At 39.3% G+C, this 17,904-nt stretch overlaps 1 protein-coding gene across 2 annotated transcripts in view; it reads left to right on the top strand.

The window, feature by feature from the left end:
• Positions 1–17,904, top strand: part of LGR4 (leucine rich repeat containing G protein-coupled receptor 4) — a gene marked incomplete at its 5' end in the record, with an annotated part of 97,358 nt that overhangs the window by 69,461 nt on the left and 9,993 nt on the right. For both annotated transcript variants that reach the window (XM_084774730.1, XM_084774731.1), the window contains 10 exons: positions 3,028–3,099; positions 4,287–4,358; positions 10,138–10,353; positions 11,165–11,236; positions 12,781–12,849; positions 13,683–13,754; positions 13,927–13,998; positions 14,322–14,390; positions 15,896–15,967; positions 16,905–16,970. In XM_084774730.1, coding sequence (XP_084630856.1) covers positions 3,028–3,099; positions 4,287–4,358; positions 10,138–10,353; positions 11,165–11,236; positions 12,781–12,849; positions 13,683–13,754; positions 13,927–13,998; positions 14,322–14,390; positions 15,896–15,967; positions 16,905–16,970 — 852 coding nt within the window. The remainder of the gene's footprint in view (positions 1–3,027; positions 3,100–4,286; positions 4,359–10,137; positions 10,354–11,164; positions 11,237–12,780; positions 12,850–13,682; positions 13,755–13,926; positions 13,999–14,321; positions 14,391–15,895; positions 15,968–16,904; positions 16,971–17,904) is intronic.

Here is a 17,904-nt window from a genome sequence, read left to right as displayed (position 1 = left end):
GCAGTGGTGGAGATTGAACCCAAGGCTTTGCCCCTCCCTGTTAAGCAAGCTCTCCACTACATCCCTAATGCAGGGAGGAACATCATAGAACACTATAGCTAGTAAACTCCTAGATGAGACGTTTCTGCCTAATGATGTGGCATCAACTGAAAGGTGGTAATGAAAAGTGTGGGATGTATACTCTATTCTGAGAAGCATTTGTACTTAGCCTGTGAGACTAATATGCAATAAACAGTCAAAAGGTAATCGGTGACCTTACTTAATTTTGTGATTCATTGATTTCCTCTTTAACGGAAGAAGCGCTACCATTGGGTATTTAAAGAGTGGCGTTACACGAAGTGTTTACATGATAGAGCAGTGAAGCTGACTAGTTTGGGACCAAGAGGAGAAATATCTTGAAATGATTGCACTGAAGAGGGTGTATAAATGTCTTCTTCAGTTTTTGTTTTTTGTCTATTGTCAGTGGCAAAAGGCCTGATGTTTAAAAAAAAAAAAAAGGAAACTATGTACAGTAAATTTTTTCTATTCATTCTTCTTCATGTAATACATCGTGCCCTGACCACAACCTCTCCTCTCTTCCTCCACTCCTCTTAGTTCCCACCACCTCCCCGTCTCCCAGATCCACTGCTACTCCATTTCCCTTCAGAAAGAACAGCCTTCCTAGTTATATCAACCAAACATGGCATAACAAGATCAATAAGACTAGACACAACCTTCACACCAAGGCTAGACAAGGCAGTCCAGGGGGTGGAAAAGGGTCCCAAGAGCAGACAAAAGAACCAGAGACACACTCACTCCCATATCTATGGAGGCGAGAAGTGTGAGATCCCCACTCCCCCTACTCTGTGAGCTGCCAGTGAGTGCCAGAACATGAGCTCAGGTGCTCTGCAAGAGCAGTGGAAGCTCTTAATTTTGAAGCTATTGCTCCAACCTCGTAAAACTTTCTAGTGAGCAAACAATTCAGGAACTGGGCAGTTACCCACCAGAAAAGATTCAGGAACTCCACTGAAGAAATGCAAACAAGGAGATTTTATTGGACCAGCATAGAAGCAAAGAAAAAAGATTTTTATCACGAACACATATACACTTATTATTGTCTAGGTCTGGTTTACTGAGCTTAAGTACTTGTTTCCCTCTAAGGCATTTATAAAATATAGCTCAGGTTTTTGGTAATGTTTTCAAAGTAAGCAAGGCATAAGTCACTTAAGGAGACAACTTGTTGCCTTGGTCTGCTTAGATTCTTTAGGCCCTGGCAGCATTTTAGGTGGCATTTAAAAGGCTGGTGGTATAGAATAAGATGTGACACCCAAATTGTGAGAAGCTTCAGCAGGCATGTAGTGTAGCTACCAGAATAGAAAGCCATGTGTCTACACCCCATGTTAAACCTGTGGCTTCCCTGAGAATCCAGCCTCATTACCCGTGGCTATGGAAGAAGTTATTTATCGTAGGTACCTTTGGGATTTCTGAGTTGTTCTCTCCATCCATCTGTAGAACATATGTCTGATGTGGAGCAGAGCTCAAGTAGGTTTTCGCATGCTATTTGCATAGTAAGTGGTATAAAGCCTTAGAAGAAAACAAGGCTCTGATAGTAGAGTTTCAGACCTTCATTACTTTGAATTTTAGAGTTAGTAAAGGCTTTTCCCCGCGTCCCTAAAGTCCAGCTAAGCGTAGCAGATTAAAGAAGGGGGAAAGCATGTCCAGTTGGGCCCTCAGCCGCAACTATGAATAAACTGACCAAAGCCCAGGGAAGGAAGGTGCTTGCAGAGTGATCAGAGAGAACAAAGGAAAAGCTTCCTCTCCTTTTAGATATTTATTTTAATGTGTATAAGTGCTTTGTTTGTATGTTTGTTATATGTACCACATCTCTTCCTGGTGCCTTCAGGTCAGAATCGGGTATCAGATCCCCTGAAACTAGGGTTATAGATAGTTCTAAGCTGTCGTATGGGTACTGGTAATCGAACCTGGGTCCTTTGGAAAAGCAGCTAGTGCTCTTAATAGCTGAGCCTTCTTTCCAGCTCCTGTTTTCTTATTTTTGAGACAAGCTGCCTTTGAACTTGAGATTGTATTGTCTCGGCCTCCTGAATACAAGTATGTATTATCTGACTAGGAATAGACTTTTTTTTAAAGGAGAAATTACAAATTTTGTTTCATAAATTAAAAAATTAGTTGAAACTAAGTTGTAAATAGGAGTATTTAAAGGAAGACATGGAAAGACTTTTTTTTTTTAATTGAAGATTTTAGCTGCTTGAAAGACTAACCCTGGTAGAACTAAGAAGTGAGCATCTTGCACTCCATGACAGGGACACTGGACTGCCAGTTCCCAGGTCACCTATTTGCAGGTGATTTTCTATGAGTTTCTGTCTTATTTCTTGCTTTGTTTGTTTGTTTGTTTGATGCTTAAGTAGTGCTTAGGCCTGAGGAGACAGGAGGAAAAGTGAGGAAATAATGCAAAAAAATTCACATCCTTTCTTATTCATTATACCCATACTGAAATGCTCTATTTAACAATTTCTTAAGAAAAATGTTTCTGTAAGTGTGTATTCTTAGGCCTTTATTTGAAATCTAGGCTCCCAGACTTGTCCTTCTTGTCTGGAGTATACTCTGTGGAGATAACAAGCTGACTTGCCTCCTGAGAGCATTCCTCCTTGACAGACTGGTTTGCTCCGCTCTGTGTAAACACTGCTGCCTGCTGACTAGTAGGCTGTATTTATGAGGCCCTTGGAAAACACAGCAAGCTGCAGAGTGACCATGAATAGCAAACTTAATTTGGCTTAATGTGTTTTGGCTTGCTTGACCTCACCAGAATAAAAATGTGCCTACTTAAATTATTGTATTGGAAGTTTAAAAAAATCTAGACATTCTTAATTCATTGGAATAATCTTGGGAATATTTTAGCAGAGGCTTAAGTCTCTGTTTAACATCATCTAGAGAAATGTTTAGCATAGAGTTTTAATCACAGAGAACTATGGATTCTGAATTTTGACTCTGAATTACTATTTTTTTTTTCTCTTGTTATTTTTTTTCTAGACAACTGGCTGGCAACGACCTTTCTTTTATCCACCCAAAAGCCTTGTCTGGCTTGAAAGAACTCAAAGTCCTGTAAGTAATGCATTTTTAGAGCTTCGCAGCTGGCTGTGTATTTTCTTTCTGCATAGTCAATATGCTTGGAGCTAGGTTAAGCACAGTTTCTTTTAGTTGAGGATTAAAAGATTTAAGGCATGGCCAATGGGTAGGGGAACAGGCTAGAGGTTGGTCTGGGCCAATTTGAGTCTAGATAACGAAGGTTAAAATTACCATAGTGAGTATTCTGAGCTCCATGGCATCACAGACTTTCTGTGCTGCCAATGTATTAAGTCGAAGCCATATTTAAACATTATTGGTAGAGTTTGATTTCTCCTTACTTTATAGCTACAAGGACTTTTTAATTAGCCAACACTAAAGGAAGAGAAGTTTATAAGTGCTTTGCATGTTAAAAGTATTTTAGAGCTGAAGAAATTGAGGTGCCTGTGATTTATAAAGATAGAGACCAGAAGAGAAATTCCTGGCCATGCAGGAGCTTAGAGGGTGACAGACTGAATATCATGTGGGTTGACAGGGACTGCTTCACCTACTTTTGTCACTCCTGCTGTGGGCCAAGTCACCAGGCCTCTGTGGTTCAGTGTGTTTAGGAGGTCCTGTTATGTTGGGTGGTCCATGGTTATGATTCATGTCAAGTAGGCATTAACCTGACAAGAGTGGCTGTTGGGAAAAACGCAAAAGTTTTGTGTTTTTCAGAGAGCTATCTGCCTCTCTTCTCTAGGTTCCAGCTGAAACTTAATGCCTGTCCTCATCCTGCAGACATCGCTGCTGCTCCCTACTGGCCCACTGTCCGGTCTCCTTACAAGCTGCCTTTTTCTCATGCCCAGTTTTCTGGGCTCTGTTTTCTTCCAATTTGAGAAGGCATTGGAAATTCTGACGAATTTGTTGATTAGACACCCCAATTAGTTTGTTACCCATCCTGTGAACGTTAACTAAGGTGGCTGGGAGTGAAAAGAGCCCTGGAAATGTAGACCACCCCGCAGCTCCATTAAGAGACTGCCTGGACCAGCAGCATATACTTGATTTCTGAGTTTACAGTATATGCTTCTTGATATTTTGTAGTTTTCTTGGCTTAGATGCTTTCTGCCCCACCCACTCCACTTTTGATACGATTAGAAGTATTTTTAGGGGGAAAAATGGCCCAATATTCTTCTATTTAAAAATGGTAACAATTGCTTATTAACCACTAACCAAAAATTTTCTTCCAGAACGCTCCAGAATAATCAGTTGAAAACAGTACCCAGTGAAGCCATTCATGGACTGAGTGCTTTACAGTCTTTGTAAGTAGCTTTTTGTCTTCTGCATTCTTGGGTCATTGGAAGGCCACTCTGCCTGCTAAAAGAGTAAAGAATTGGAACCCCAAGGCCAGAGGAGATTTATCTTCTTCCCTGGGATGCAAATGAGGGTGACCAGTTGCTGTCATCAAAATATCCTTTGGTGAGGCCGAACGTGAACCTTCGGTTTTACTTCTTGCCTTGACTCAGGCTAGGAGCACATCTGTGAGTGTGGGGTGTGCTACTGTCAACATGTACATGGCTGCTGATAGCAGCTCTTTGAAAGCAGAGTTAAATCTGTGCTGGAGGTCTGGCGTCTCATGACCTAACAACAATCATCACAATATGATTCTGGTTCAGGCAACAGTAGCTGGTATAAATTGAGTTTAGTGCCTTACCTGTGGGCTGGAAATGCATACTGGCAATAACTGGGCTATCTGAACTGCCTCCTTTCCCAGGCTTTTCTTTTTAGATAAAACTTTTGTTTTATGTGGTATATTAAGTGTTTTAATTCTTGGATTTTTTTTTCATGAGCCATTAACTTTGAATGCTTCTTCAAATACCACTTTGTTTTTTACATTTTTTTTTTAACATTCAAAGAGCTTGGCTTAATATGAATTATAAATGCTTTTCTTAGGTTGGAGTTCATGATAGATAATGAGCAAGTGACTGTAGAGGGAATGTTAAGTAACTTGCCCAACAGCACATAGCTGGTAAAGGCACAGTGGGGATTCAAAACCAGACAAACCTGTTCCAGAATCCTAATTAATCTGAATTTCTTAGCAGAGATTCTAGTAGTCAGTGTGAAGTGAATGTTAGAGCAAAAACCATACTAATAAAACGTACGTTGTAAAAGTTAAACATTAAGTCATACCTGTCACCAACAGGGAAGGATCCAGGGTGTTAGCTGTTTAATTTTTACTTCAAAAAGAAGTTATGATTACATTAAGTAGTTCACTTTGCGAACGTGGCAAGTTATGGGCTAGTTGGATTTGTTGCCCACCAGAGCAGTTTTGACTCAGCATGAGTCAAATAGAACGAGCTGCTTTTACAGAAACATTTGGCTGAGTCTTCATACTCTTGCATCTAAGGAGGCAGAGCCGTCTCACCTCCTCCAGATCTGAACCCACCGAGAAGCTAAAACAGTTCTGCTCTTGTTTGGTGCTTTACAATTAATTGATTAGACTTTGAGACCTTCACAGGGAATCATTATTTTCATAGACTTAATGATGGAAGGACTGCTTATTTTGCCTAGTTCAAAGGCAAAACAGAGAAGACTAAAAATCTTGTTTTGAACTTCAGGACAAAAGAATTACCAAGAAAATTTCAACATATTGTTTCTAATTTTGTGGTCAATAGGTACATTTGAAGTGCATGTGGTATTCGTTTGTAAAAGGGTGAATTGAAGGGATGTTGGTACAGAAATTGGAGGCTTCTCCCTCTAAAACAATGAACTAGCCAAAGCACATTGTGTGCTCATCACTCAGTGCATGAGTTCCTTAGACTATCTCCTAGTCCACTCAAAACAACTTCATATTCTCTCTCTCTCTCTCTCTCTCTCTCTCTCTCTCTCTCTCTCTCTCTGTGTGTGTGTGTGTGTGTGTGTGTGTGTGTGTGTGTGTGTGTATGTGTGTGTGTGAGAGAGAGGGGGGGATACATAGAGAGAGAAATTCTAGTCTACTTTCATATGTAACAAACTGTAGGAAGAATTCGGTATCAGGCGTGCTCTAGTGTTCTTGGCTTTGTTAGCAGAGTGGGTGTTGTGGTCAAGTGAGATATCATTGAAATTCTACCCTGGTGTAAAACAGCCTTATCAGTACTTGAGTCAGTTTTCAAATCTGATCTTCAGACCCAAGTTACGTTAAAGATTTCCTTGTGGTTTCACCACAGACCTTAAAAGGAACAAAGTTCATTAAGTGTTGAAATTGACCAGAAAAGGTTTGAGATAAGTGTATAGTTCATGGTGACTATAAAGTCCGAGTGAATTGTAGGTACTAATAAAAAGATAATGTAACAACCTCTCACAAACTCACTGCCTGAATAGAATATTAAAATGGCAATCAGAATTAACTCTGAGGTAGTTTTTCTTTATATTGAATATTAAAGGATCTCAAAGAATTAATGTCCCTGAATATCTTCAGTACTTTAAAATATATTTGCCCTATCGCCAGATTAGAAAAAGAGATCTTTTGATTACAAAGTTGCTTATTGATCACAGATTTCTAGCACTAGAACAGTTATGGAACATGAGGCCACCCATCCTTAATAATGCAATTAAAAGAGTCTAGGAAATACTGGGAAGCAGAAGCCGGAGGTTTATTCAGTGTGGATGTGTCACTGTAATGTTATTTAAGGCAAGAAATTAAAAGATGTGAGTTTTAGGACTAAAATGCATTCCTCAGAATTGATAATATACATTTGCAAGATGAAATGAACCTTTTAGAAAGGGAAAAATTTTTAGCACCTAAAATTATTATATACATACTGTATGGAGTTTTTCATAGTACAGCATGTTGGAGAAGCTCCTGTAACCACTCTGTAAGATCTGATGCTGCTTAGCATCTTGTAGTCTGTTGTACTCCTCGTGGTCTGTTGGATGGCTGTGTGTGTGTGTGGGGTGGGGGTTAGGGTTAGGGGTTAGGGTTAGGTTAGGGTTAGGGTTACAGCCCCCCTTTTTCTCTCTTGGTCGTAGTGTTAGGGATTGAACTCAGAGCTTTTCAAAAACTTGTCAAATGGTCTACCACCAAGTTAACAAAGCCACACTTAAAGATTTTCCTTAAAGCTTTGATCTCAATATAAGTCTTTACACTTACAGGTGTGTTGTTAATGCCCACATGAATTGAATATAAAGATTAAACTCTTGATTTCTTTTACAAGAGCCCAGGAATCTGAGTCCGCAAATTCTTTTTACTTATTTATCTTTGTATTCCAGGGAACCATTTTCCTGTGGGTCTTGTTTACATTCTTACTTGTGTCCACTTTTCTAATTTTTGAAAAACTTTTAGAGGAGACCACACCTCTGCCTATACTACTGTGTTACTCTTTCACGTAGAAGAGTTTCGTTGTTTTCTTAGTTTGGATTTACTAGGTTGATAGTGTAATCTATAGGAATATATGTCGCTAGTTCTGAATTCACATTTAAAAGGAATAATACTTCAATATAGTATTTGTCGTGTTTAACGAAACATTTTACAAAGGAGACTTGATTTTGATGGAGTATTGTTGGCTTACGTGGAAATGCCTCTGGGCATTATTAAATATAAATACAAATTATCATCACTGATTAAAAAAAAATAAGCAATTTAAACTATTAAGCTGCTATAACACTGAGAATTGGGGGAAGAATTTTAATTTGTTACCAAAATATAATCCAAGTTCCTTTCTTGGCCTATGAGCCTGTGTAATCTGGACCCTGTTTACAGGCATAGGTGTGCATCCCTGGACCCCGCTACTCCTTTTGTCCTGTGTTCTCATCACCCTGGCCTTCCGGGAACTGTGTGGTCTCACCAAGCTTGTTTTTGCTGGACTTGGCCTAAAACACTTCCTGTTCAACTATTGCTTCTGCTTGCCCTTGCTAATTAATTCATTGGGCTTTAGTTTAAGTATCATTGTTTTAAAGACTCTTTTCTTGACCATGTAGCTTCTGCTATTCCCAGTGTCCATCAGTTTTTATCCCCGTCCCTGCTGCACTGTTTAAGCATTCTGTTCACTTTGTAATTTATTAATCACTGCATCACCAACCCCTCCCCCCCCCCCCCAAACACACAGAGTGTCATACCATTTCACCCCTTATGTCTATCAAGATGCTCAGTTTGAGTGTGGAATGAATTGTAGCTAATCAAATCATTCTCAAGTGCAATTCATTTATACTGTGCAGTTAATCTGTTTGGTTACAGTTAATGTCTCTTCCCAATAAAGGATTCCCAGAGGTTGTGACTCATATCTGTGTTTGGACACTTTCTTATCTATTCATTAAAACACATCTCCTAAACAGTGTCCAGTACACTGTCAATCTGTTGAAGATACTTAACCCTCTCCACAGTAAGCTCTGAATGCCCAAGGAACATACAAATCTAAAATGCTTATGGCGAGTGGAGCCATAAGGCAGCTGCTCAGTTTCCTACAATCTCTTTTCCGTGTTGATGCTATCAAAAGAAAATGCCCATTAGACATCCGCAAAGACCCATAGTCATGAGCCCTTGGTAATCTGCCACAAGAAGGAGAATTGGGTGAGCTGGGAGCAGGTAGCTGCAAGTGTGAGGCCAGCAGTTTCCTGGAGCTGAAAGTTACAGTAATGGCTGAAGTTGGTGTAAGATAAAACAAAACAAAGCAAACACACACACATACCAAACAAACAAACAAACAAAAAAAACAAGAAAGCACAGAAATCTCTCAAAAACTCAGAAGTTTTTGAACTTTAAAACTGCCAGATGCCATTTCTTAAAAAAATAAAAATAAAAAAGTTTCTGGGTTTTTTATCAGTTTTTTATCTTCCCTCATTTTCACGGAGAGGTCCAAGGCTATGAGACAGGAATGCATGTGATAAACAGCAGCAAGAGACTATGAGGAATGCTGGGATTTCCTGGCTCATATGGTTCCTCATCATGCTAACACCAGGCTACCTTTGTATTGAAAAGTGATTATAAAAATTAAACTTGGAGGCCGGGTATGGTGGTGCACGCCTTTAATCCCAGCACTCGGGAGGCAGAGGCAGGCGGATCGCTGTGAGTTCGAGGCCAGCCTGGTCTACAAAGCGAGTCCAGGATGGCCAAGGCTAACACAGAGAAACCCTGTCTCGAAAAACCAAACGCCCCCCCCCCAAAAAAAAGAAAGAAAAAAAAATTAAACTTGGTTGTGGCAACAGAAACAAATGCTTAGGATTTAGTTTTCTAGTTTTTAGATGGAAACTTAAAACTTGCTAATAAAGTGACCCCCCCAATGAAGAATTTTCTGCAAAAGATGAAGCTTTATAACCACAGTAGCATTGATTGGAGGAGTTTAATTTTCCTGTGAATAATCTGGCCTTTGTTAGGAACCTAATTTTGGCAAACTTAAACATTTAGTGCTAAGAGAGGAGCCTGTGTTGCCATTTGAATCTACTGGAGTGAGTTTGTAGCTAATTTAAAAAAAATTGTTAACTGTTTTCTTATTTTTTCCTTTTGGTATCAAATTAGAATAGCAGTTAAATTCACTCTAAAATAGTGGCTATACTGTAGCATTGGAGGGAAAGTAGCTTATGGCTTTCTCAGCTTCATTTTCACGTTTCTGTCTGTCTGTCTGTCTGTCTCTGTCTCTGTCTCTGTCTCTCTGTCTCTCTCACTTTGTGTGTGTGTGTGTGTGTGTGTTTGTGTTTTTACCTGTGGGGTGTGTGTGTGTGTGTGTGTGTGTGTGTGTGTGTGTGTGTGTGTGTGTTTCCATGTGTGTGGGCATACCCATTAACTGCTAATCTGTTCCCTCAGCCCACTTTCTGTATCTCAGGCGTGGCATACTTTGAAACATAAATTTCCAACTTGAGCTCTTGTGAGTTTTCTTTTTAGTGTGCCCTACTGTAATGAAGTTACCCAAGAAAGAAATGTAATGTACTGATCTTGGAAGAGTTTTAGATTTGTTGTTGTTGTTTTGAGACCTTCTTTTTTATTGTCGTTAAGGAAGAGAGGCCTCCACGGCTCTGGCTAGTTTTATGGCTCCCTTCCATTTGGAAGCCCTAGAGCTGTGTTCTTTGCATCGACTCTTTCCAGTAGAACTTGTTACTCACTGTGGATGTTTCTGTTTCTCTGTTTCTCAGACGCTTAGATGCCAACCATATTACCTCAGTCCCCGAGGACAGTTTTGAAGGGCTTGTCCAGTTACGACATCTGTGGCTGGATGACAACAGCTTGACGGAAGTGCCTGTGCGTCCCCTCAGCAACCTGCCAACCCTGCAGGCGCTTACTTTGGCTCTCAACAATATCTCAAGCATCCCCGACTTTGCATTCACCAACCTTTCAAGCCTGGTTGTTCTGTATGTTATCAACCCTTTTATTACTGTATTTTTTGTGTTAGTTTGGGGGCAAAATGGGTTTCATGTGCCAAATTATTATAAAAGTGGCCCTGTGATCCTGCTTTTGGGCATATAGTTAGTGTATGGGGGAATTGCCTTTGATAAGATTAAACACTCTGACTTCTTGAAAAATATCTAGTAACAGATGGTAAGTCTTTAAAAAATAAGTAGCTACTTATAATCCCTTTTTAAAATAATTGCGTCATTCACCAAATACTTTTTTATAATTTTTTTTTATAACTTCTGTTTCTACCCCAACAGTGAGTATGTTTATTTAATGTTAAAGAAGAGAAACTGTGTTTTAAATACTGAGGGCAAGAATGTTTTGTACTTTTTCCATCTTTACTGCTCAAAAAATTTTTGATTCTCTATGCCTTTCCATCTTTCAAAACTCAGTAAGACATAGTAGGGTCTTGTTTCTTTTAGACTCTATTCCCATCATCAATGGTGTAAACTCCATAATACTGCCTTCTCATGTCAGAGAACTCACCAGTGTTCTGCTTTATATGAGCGAGGAGCTAACCTAAGGTTTTATTTCAATATGAACCAAAACCAAGTAATCTTAAATGTGTCATCATTTTCTGCGTTAGATTTCCCCTAATGCTGGCATTCTGTGTTCAGAAAGTCTGTGTAACTGCCAGCTTTCTGTAGTTGAGTGTGGAAATATTTAGTTATGCCATTGCTTTCCGCCACACCAGTTTAGACACATTAAGCAGCCCTAACAGTTGCATTAGGGAGATGTACATGTCATTTCTATGCTTTTTTCCCATAGGCATCTTCATAACAATAAAATTAAAAGCCTCAGCCAGCACTGTTTTGACGGACTAGATAATCTGGAAACCTTGTAAGTATGGTTATAATCACACTGTGATTTTTGTATAATCACACTGTGATTTGGGCAATGCACTCTTAAACTTATTGTCGAAGAGAAGACATTGTTAAGTATAGTCATTTTAAATTCACTATAATTAACAACTCAGTTTTTACCATCTAATAATCCACTTTTGTGAAAAGTAATTTCAATTTATGATTTAAAACTAATATTTAAGTGTCAACTTCAAACCCTCCCTTTCTCCAAATATATATTAAAAGCAGCTCCACTGCAAAGATTTAAATGTTCCCAAAAATGTTAATTTTGTTAAATTGTGAGAGTTTGGGAACTTTGACGTTTTAAAAAACCAATTCTGTAGGAAACAGTTTGCTATTTATTGATGAGTTTTCTCTGATTTCAGTAACATAGCTAATTGTTTAAATTGGGTTGGAATAGCATGTCTGCTTTTATATGCTGAAATGTAACAAATAAATGTCTTGAAAATTTGTATGATCCTCTGTTCCTACTGGCTGAATCCCTTTGGCCTGCACATGATGTTTGCTGTTGTGATATACTAAGTGGTTTCAGAGAATGTCTCCTCTGGATGCCAAGGCCTAACTGGAAAACTTATGATCTATAGTATTTTGATGAACTGAAATTTCTGGTTAACTGAACTGTTGAGAAGAATTCAAGTCTTATAGGACCTTCCTCCACCTGTCAAAACAATTAAATAATAGACACTAATAGATATTTGAATGTTAAAATTGGAGGAATATAGCTCTAATCTCAGATCTACTCTGCTAGGTGTAATTTTTACCAAGTGGTAAATAAAAGCTAGTTCATGTATGCTATTCAGATGATATTAAAATTAAATCTCTTCTTCCCAGTTAATTTACTTTTTACCTGTCATTTTTTCTTCTGAATAGAAAAGGAAACAATAGATTTCGAAGGAGCTAGGCTTTTAATTTCTTCTCTCTCTCTCTCTCTCTGAAATCAGCCACAGTAACCATATGCCATCATGGTCTTTATGCTAAGAGAAATTAAAATGTAGACACTCTTCAACTAGACCTGGCTGCTTTGTCAGACCACTATGGCTGAATCTCATCCTAATGAATATAACATTGTCAGTAACTCATGAGCTGCATGAGAGCAACTCTGGTCTGTCCCTTGGCTTCTCATTTCAAGTTCGTATTCCACAATTGCAGGGCTCTTCATGGGACACCTCTGTTTCATTCTCTAGTCACCTGTACATGGATATTCAAAACTGCTACTTGATTGTGAATTTTCCAAGAAATGACACAAGATTCATGTGTTTAATCATGCAATGACGTGTGATCTGACAGTTCTGAGTTTGCACATTTATTAACCTAAAAACCTAGAAGATAACTTTTCCTATTTAATATTCTCTAAAAATGTGTAAATTAAGTTTCTGTAGGGTTTTGAATGGCAATATAGTTAGGAAAGAAAGATTTCCAACTACAGGTTGTGATCTTTTAACATGGGTTTATATCAGAATGTCTTGTGAACTATGACTTCTATTCACTATTCTTAGATATTTTCTCCCAAATTTTTTCTAGGGACTTGAATTATAATAACTTGGATGAATTTCCTCAGGCTATTAAAGCCCTTCCCAGCCTAAAAGAACTGTGAGTATAGCCTTTTCTCTTTATTGTGAGCATCCTGCACTCATCATAAAAATACTCTAGTAATAAGATCTTGGATCATCTCCTTCTAATTACATAGATGTATAACACATACAAAGACACTCAGTCAGTCCACAATTCAGAGTGTATTAGCCAGCACAAATGGTTGTGAGCATACAATAGTTCAGTATTAGATGCTATTGAAACTAAAAGGCATGAGGCACAGTCTACCTGAAGGAGTTTGTAATCTTAGCCTTGCTGGAAAAGCAGAGCATGATTATAGGCAGATCTATTCCCAAATAGATATCAGGTGTGAGTAAATACAGCAAATAAATCATTCCACAAAAAGATTTCACTAAAGCCTGGGGCCATTGGAAAATGCATCACCAAAAGAAAGGAATTTGACCAGACCTAAAGGGTAGGAAAACTTAAACGAGTGAACGGGATGAAGGAACATCTGGGGCTGGGTTTGTCTGAGTCAAGATAAGGATGTGTATGGCGCAAGAGAGACTGTGTCTTGAGTAGAAAGGTCACATTGCAGAGGTAAAATACAGGCTTCTAGGATAGAGATTTGGAGCTTGTTTCAACAGAGACCTTCATGCTGTCTTTGATGATGAAGCAACAAGGGGCCAGTGAGACACCAGGCAAAGGAGTGGGCTTAAAGAGAGTGGAGTAAAATCCAGTAAAGGATGACATGGAGTTCAAAATTCGGGTTTCTCAGTTTTAATGATGTTTATGTTACCACTATCAGTTCTGGTTTACGTAATGCTGAACAGCAGTGGGCACTCTGGTTCTAACTTGTTTCAAAGTGTTTTGTTTTTCTCCTATCATCCTAGGGGATTTCACAGTAACTCGATTTCTGCTATCCCTGATGGAGCGTTCGGTGGTAATCCACGGTTAAGAACTATGTAAGTGTTTTTGAAAGTTTCCTCGTGTACATCACCATGTGCAGCCATGTCTGGAAATGCCAGGCATCTGCGTTAGGAGGAAAAACAACCCTGTATGGACACAGGGGACCTGGATGTAACCTCAATGCTCATACACATATGAAAACATTGCCTTCCTTGGATATTTTCACAGCCACTTGTATGATAATCCTCTGTCTTTTGTGGGGAACTCCGCATTTCACAACCTGTCTGATCTGCATTCCTTGTAAGTATTATGCAAGTTTGAAAACATGCCTGAATATTTATGCAGTTTGCTAAGTCAAACACAAGAATTCTTATTGCAGCTTCAGAAAACAAGTATCTCTCCCTTGCCCTTTATGTGACATTTCAAAGGATAACTAATAATTTACAGTGACTATTTATCTGAGTACCTGTCCACATTATCACATTTTCAAGAACCTTCACGATATGAAACCAGTTATATTTGGCTATAATGTTGTAATTTAAGATTAAAAAAATGAAAGTACTATGTAAGGAAAACTGTTTATTATTTTAAGTTACCTTTTTTCTCTCTCCCCAATTTCTTAGAGTCATTCGTGGTGCAAGCCTGGTGCAGTGGTTCCCCAACCTGACTGGAACCGTCCATCTGGAGAGTCTGTATGTGTGCTGCTTTAAAGGAGGGTCATGTAAAGACAGCCTTGCAGTCCAGTGTGCTAGCGGAGTGCCAGGGCTCTTCAGTGATGGGCATGGCTTCGTGATCATTTGTTCAGACTCCTTTCATGACTGTGAAGCTTGGAGGCGAGTGTAGGCTTGAGATCACTTAGCTCAGGCAGAGTGGAGCCTCCAGTGTGGGCAGGGTCCGAAAAGGCCTCTGAGAACAGAAGGTAGCAACTAAATGGCTAGTTAGAAGCAAAACCTCAGAAATTCAAAAGCAGGATCAACTGGTATTGATCATCAGAAAAGCCTTCATGGAGGAGATACAACATTTGAAAACTGAATAATGTCAAGAATTGAGACTTCCACTTAGAAAGCAGCTGGGACTGGGAAGACCAAAGGTGTCATACAGATAATCAAATACAGATAAGAATCACATGTTTATAATGGGATGGGAATATGGCATGATGTCAGTTGAAAAATTATCTGGGACCAGACTTTTAAATGACCAAGTCTTGAACCCCTGCACATCTGACTGTAGGAAAGACTCCTAGTGAGTGTGAATGGAGTACGGGTATGTCCGAGATCTTGTTTTCAGCCCTCTAGCTAGCCAGCTTAGTAGCAGCCCGGGCCCATTATCTGTAGGAGACTTATTGCTATGGTGTGCTGTATAAGTGTAAAGATTTTCATGGATGCTAAGGTAGGGGATTAAAGAAGTTGGGAACCACCGAGAAAAAGAGTTCCAATCTGGTCCTAAGGTCGTTTGTGCGTGTTGAGAATATTGAGCCAGGTAGTGTGAGGAGAGTCCAGTAAAGAGATGAAGATGCAGAACAGTGAGGTCCTGGTCAAAGCCAGGGACTAGATACACCAACCAGTAAACTTTACTCTAGGCTTTCAGTCCGTATTGGAGTTCTTCTGGAACAAAGGGCATGGTCAGACTCTTTGCTGCTTTCTGAAATATTGAACTATTTCACCCTCGATCTGCCTAGCAGGAAAACAAAACAAAACAAAACAAAATGGAGAGAAAGGGTCAAATCCTGGACTTATTAGAAATAATAATAATAATAATAATAATAATAATAATAATAATAATAATAATCTGACTCCAGATGGGAAAAGCAGCAGGGAGGAGAGTAGGAACGCTTCAGAGTGATGAAGGGGCTGACGAAGAAAAGGTGGAAACAGGATTCGCCGCAGGGTTCTGGGGTGCTTTCACATGTGTTGGGTGTGACAAGAGATGACAGGCTGTATTCCTACAACCTAGGCCGTCACCTGGACAGTGTTAACATCTCGTGCCACAGCTCTTTTTCAGTACTGTGAGTGAGGATGGTATATTGAGAACTAGTTCACCTCCCCACGTGCCTACCGGTAGTTGTTAGTTAGGCAGAGGGCTGCACAGGCACATACCGCTAATGTGCGGCCATTCGGTTTTTGTATATGAGAGGGATGCTTTGCTTACTATCCCGACTTGAACTGTCTCTTAGACGAACAATTGGTTTTGTCCACAGAACCCTGACAGGAACAAAGATAAGCAGCATACCTGATGATCTGTGCCAAAACCAAAAGATGCTGAGGACCCTGTAAGTTGCGTTTTTCTCTCCTCCATATCCCTTTCGTCTGTGCGCTTTGCAGGTGCTCACTTTTCTTTTCAGCAAACTATGTTTATAAGGTGGTTGCGGTTTGATTAGCTCATGTTTGTTTCTTCCACGTAAATAAGGAGCGTTTACTTCACAAGCTAGGGAGCATCTGAACTTGGCTTTAGGATTGTATATTATTTGATCATTTTGTTACTTTATTTGGTGCAAAATAACCCAAGAGACCAGGTAGTTGCTATTCTGCTTTCCTCTTGGACACCATGCACATTTTCCTCTTTCAGTCATAGCTAAGCAGACCATGAAGCTTTGCTTTCCTGAATCAAGAATGAACTGCTTGTAGCTCTCTAAAATTTGCAAGCTGACCTACAAACTAAACGTGAAGTTATAGAGCTCTCTCCAGAGCAGTTAGATACTGATTCGTTAAGTACTGGAGTGAGGTAGTAACAGAGTAAAGGACAGACTGACTGAGTAATTAGTTATACTACAGTGCACCTTCTAACTTAAATATGGTGACTGTGATTGAGGGAAAAGCCCAGTGACACCAAATGTTAACTTCTCTGACATAATTTCATATAAATGATCTGAAAGATGTAATAAAGATATTAAAGGACAGCATAATGTATGATATAATGATGTATTGGAAAAATAAAAGTTCTTAAAAAACACAGACTTCACGCATGTCTTGTTATATTTTATATATATTGTAGAACTTTGATATATTTTAGCATGTTTTATGTTGTCTATACTCAACAGTGTGTACTTTAGTTCAAGTTTGTAGTAGAGGCCTACAGTATCAAGGAAACAAAAGCTTTTCTTGTTCAGCTATGCTCTTTTGAAGACGGTGCTGCCTTCAATACTTCTAGGCACAGCAGTGTTAATATAGTATTTTAATAGAGGCATCAAGTGTTTCTGTTGTTTCTAGGGACTTATCTTACAACAATATAAGAGACCTTCCGAGCTTCACTGGCTGTCATGCTTTGGAAGAAATGTAAGTTGGCCTCTGGCTTACTCTGCTGTGCTGTACTGTTAGTTCACTGCTCATTTGCTGTGATGGATTGTTGCAAGAAATCAGAATTTCATCTAGTCCAATGTCTCTGTAAATAAAATGTTCTTGTATCTGATGTGTTAGTGCAGTGAGCATTTCTTTCATGATTTATAACAATGTGAGGTTTTTCTGTTTCCTGGGAGATGTGACTTGACATCAACTTTATCCAGTCTTGATGTTTCTGTTATGGCACAGTTTCAGTTTGGTTGGAGATGTTTTTGTTTCTGCTTCATTCACTCCAGAATGTCAGTGATTTGAGGGTATGTTCCTAGACATGGAACTAAATCTGCTGTGTCTTACAATTTTGCTTTCCTGCTTAGGAAAAGGTTTCGATCTATTAGACATTCTGTCAGATGCCAAAGGGTCGTCATACTGGAAGCAGGAAAATGGGTTCTGGCTACTGATGCGAGCAGTTCTGAATCCTAGTGTCAGCATGCTGGGAGTCAGGGCAGTTCTCTCTCTTTCTGTTCTCCTCTCTCCCTTCTCCCTCCTCCCGCCTCCTCCACTCTTCTCTTTTCTCCTGTCTCTTCCCCTACCTTCTCTTCCCCTCCCCTTCTTCTCTCTCCTCTTCCTCTTCTTCCTCCTCCTCTTCTTCAGCCTATGCTCCTCCCCCTCCTTCCTATGCTACTTTTTATGCCTTTTCTCACTATGTCATCTTTCTCCTCCCATATCTAAGTGAGACTAGATAGGGGATTTAGAGAGGGTACCAATTAACTCTCGGTATAACTCGAGATGGAATATCAATTCAGCTAACCTTCCCATTTTCTAGATAAAGAAATTACAGCTTTCACTTCCAAGATGATCAATGTTACATATGCATATTTAAATTTAGAAAAACTTAACAGAACATATTTTTTTAAAAATAGAATTTTTCCTT

This window comes from Acomys minous (genome assembly GCF_964271855.1).
Source record: "Acomys minous genome assembly, chromosome: 3".
NCBI classification, from domain to species: Eukaryota; Metazoa; Chordata; class Mammalia; order Rodentia; family Muridae; genus Acomys; species Acomys minous.
This window is presented reverse-complemented; position numbering and strand designations above follow the sequence as displayed.